Source organism: Cebus imitator, unplaced genomic scaffold, assembly GCF_001604975.1.
Source record: "Cebus imitator isolate Cc_AM_T3 unplaced genomic scaffold, Cebus_imitator-1.0 Scaffold60, whole genome shotgun sequence".
Taxonomy (NCBI): Eukaryota; Metazoa; Chordata; class Mammalia; order Primates; family Cebidae; genus Cebus; species Cebus imitator.
The window spans coordinates 4,463,561-4,466,060 of record NW_016107375.1 but is presented as its reverse complement, the minus strand read 5'-3'; the positions used below and the strand labels follow the sequence as shown (position 1 = coordinate 4,466,060).

Below are 2,500 nucleotides of genomic sequence, written 5' to 3'. Positions count from 1 at the left end.
CCCAGGGCCTCGGCGGCGGCGCCCGCGTCCTCTTTCTTGTGGCATAAGCCGAAGGCAGCGGCCGCGGCCGGGAAGGTGTAGGGGTGCGGAAAGAGCCCGCCGCAGCCCGGGAACTTCTGCAGGACGCCCCCGAACGAGCCCTTGCTGGGCACCGGGATGACTGGGTAGCTGCGGGGGCCTTTGGCCCCGGCCCCCGCGCCGGCCCCCGCGCCCACACCCACGCCGGCCACACAGCCGCCCCCGGCGCTGCCCCCGCCCGTCCCCGCGCCGCCCGAGGCAGCGGCCACCGAGAGGCTTGCGGCTGCGGCCGAGAGGCTGGCGGCGGCCACTACGGCGGCCTCCTGCAAGGAGTCGTCATCGTCGTCGAAGCGCGGCCGCTTGTGATGGGCGTGCGGGGCGCCCGCCAGCTCAGCCAGGGGTGGCGGTGGCGGCGGCGGGGGCGGGGGCGCGCCCAGCAGGTGGGGACCCAGCAGACCCCCGCCCCCGGCCACCGCGGCCGCAGCGGCCACGGCGGCCGCCTTGACAGAGCTGAGCGGGTGGCAGGCGGGGTGCGCGCCTGGCTGGGGCAGTGCGCGCTTGCGGCTGCCACCGTTGAACATGGCCTTGACGTCCTCCCAGGCGAAAACCAGCTCATCCTGGGGGCTCTTGTCGGTGAGCTTGAGATGACGGCGCCACGAGTTGAAGTTGGCTGCGTCTGGCTGAGTGTACTTGGCGTCGGGCGTGCGGTGGGAGTGGAAAATGAACTTGTTGGGCGAGAAGTACATGTTGCAATAGCTGCATTTGATGCACTTGGCGCGCGAGCTGTTGTAGCGCGCGGGGATGAAGCTGCCGCGGCAGCCCCAGGCGCACTCATGTGACACGTCAAAGGCGAAGTTGTCGGGCAGCTTGGGCGGCCTGTTTTCACCCAGGAACGACTTGCACAGACGCTCGGCCTCACGTTTGGTGATCATGCCGCAGCGGCGCGATGAGATGGGCATGGCCCCGGCACGCCGCAGGATCTCCAGCTGCACCGGCGTGCACTGCACACACGTGATGCCCAGCGCCACGCGGCGGTTGTGAATCTCGTTGTAGCTGAAGTTCTTGAGCAGAGTGTTGGAGATCTGCGCCAGGCACAGGCGCTCCTGCCCGTCGATCACCAACGACACGATGGGAATGCCGTAGAGGATCACCTGGCCCACCTGGTTGGGTTTGAGGTTGGCGTGGCCTGGCCGCGGCTGGCTCAGCGCGTCGGGCTGGAAGGCGCTCGACGGCGACGCCAGCAGGATGTCGTTGGGCCCCGGCAGCGGGCTGGAAGCCATCTCCGCCGCAGAACCCCGGGCCGAGCCCCACAGGTCTGCCTCGGACACTGGAAGGGAAAGGAGAAAGCGCTGACTTGAGCCTTTTCAGACAGAGGGGTGGGTGAGTCGCTAACCAAAGAATTAGAACAACTTTCTTGCTTTGGTTAAGGCATGATTATTACTGGAAAAAACGACTAAGTTTTGAACACAAGAATGTCATCTCTTAATTTCCTTCAAGGTCGTCCCTTAGAAATGCAGGTATTTGCACTTCTAAACATTTAAAGTGAATTAACTATCTATTTTGCTCAAAAGCAGTGAATTCCTAAGAAACCCAAGACCTTATCCCGGATTTATAGAAGCTGTTAGAATAAAATGGTTTGACCTAGAAATTAGGTAGTAATGACACTTGCAACTGGTACAGATGATAAAAGTTATGGAAAACTGGGGCTTGGCCATTGAAGCCCAAATTTAAAGAGAGATTATTCTCATTTGCTTGGAGATAGATTGATTTTGGTTAAAAAATAAACCCAAAAATCCTTTAAAAAGCGATGTTCGTGGTGTCCGTGGTTTCCTTGGGGAAATTTATTATTGGTTGAAACTCCCCTCATTAAAGCAAAACGAAATCCTTTCTCCCTCATTCTTGCTATTAGATATTTTGTTACTGTAATTAGAATTTTTTTTTTGAAAAGTGAAAAATATACATAGTCATATACACAGTTGCACCAAAATACAGTGTTCCAGTTTTTTAAAAACCTACTTGCTGAACTGAGCGGTTCTGGTCTCAGATAGGTAGGTAGCTTAAAAACATGAAGTTGAAGATTGTAATCATTTAAAAAGTGTTTTCCTGTCCTTTCCATGATGATAAGAAAGTAAGTACAGGCAAGCGTGTTAAACCCAGAGAGAGTACACAGGAACGAACAATTCTTGGAGATCTTCATTGGCAGACCTCAAAAGGCAATTTTTATTTAGCTTGATGCGAACCACCTTCTGTGACTTTTTTCCCCTGACTTATTTCGATAGCTCTATATCTTTATAGGGAAAAGCTGCCCCACCATACAGCTAATCGGTGGACTAGGTAATGTGTGGGAACGTTGAAAGTTGAAATCCCAGGTTGGACCTGCGGTAAAATTTCTAACTTCACCTCCAGTCAACAGAATGCCACAATGAGGGAATATTCAGTAAGCTGAAAATACAAAAAAAAAAAAAAAAAAAAAAAAAAAAAA

General features: G+C 54.5%; 1 protein-coding gene across 1 annotated transcript in view; it reads right to left on the bottom strand.

Moving 5' to 3' along the window:
* SKOR2 (SKI family transcriptional corepressor 2) overlaps positions 1-1,332 on the bottom strand; it is a 43,552-nt gene extending 42,220 nt beyond the window's left edge. Inside the window, exon 1 of the mRNA XM_017529683.2 lies at positions 1-1,332. This exon is cut by the window's left edge and continues 1,306 nt beyond it. Coding sequence (XP_017385172.1) covers positions 1-1,298 — 1,298 coding nt within the window. The 5' untranslated portion in view covers positions 1,299-1,332.
* Positions 1,333-2,500: the final 1,168 nt, after the last annotated feature.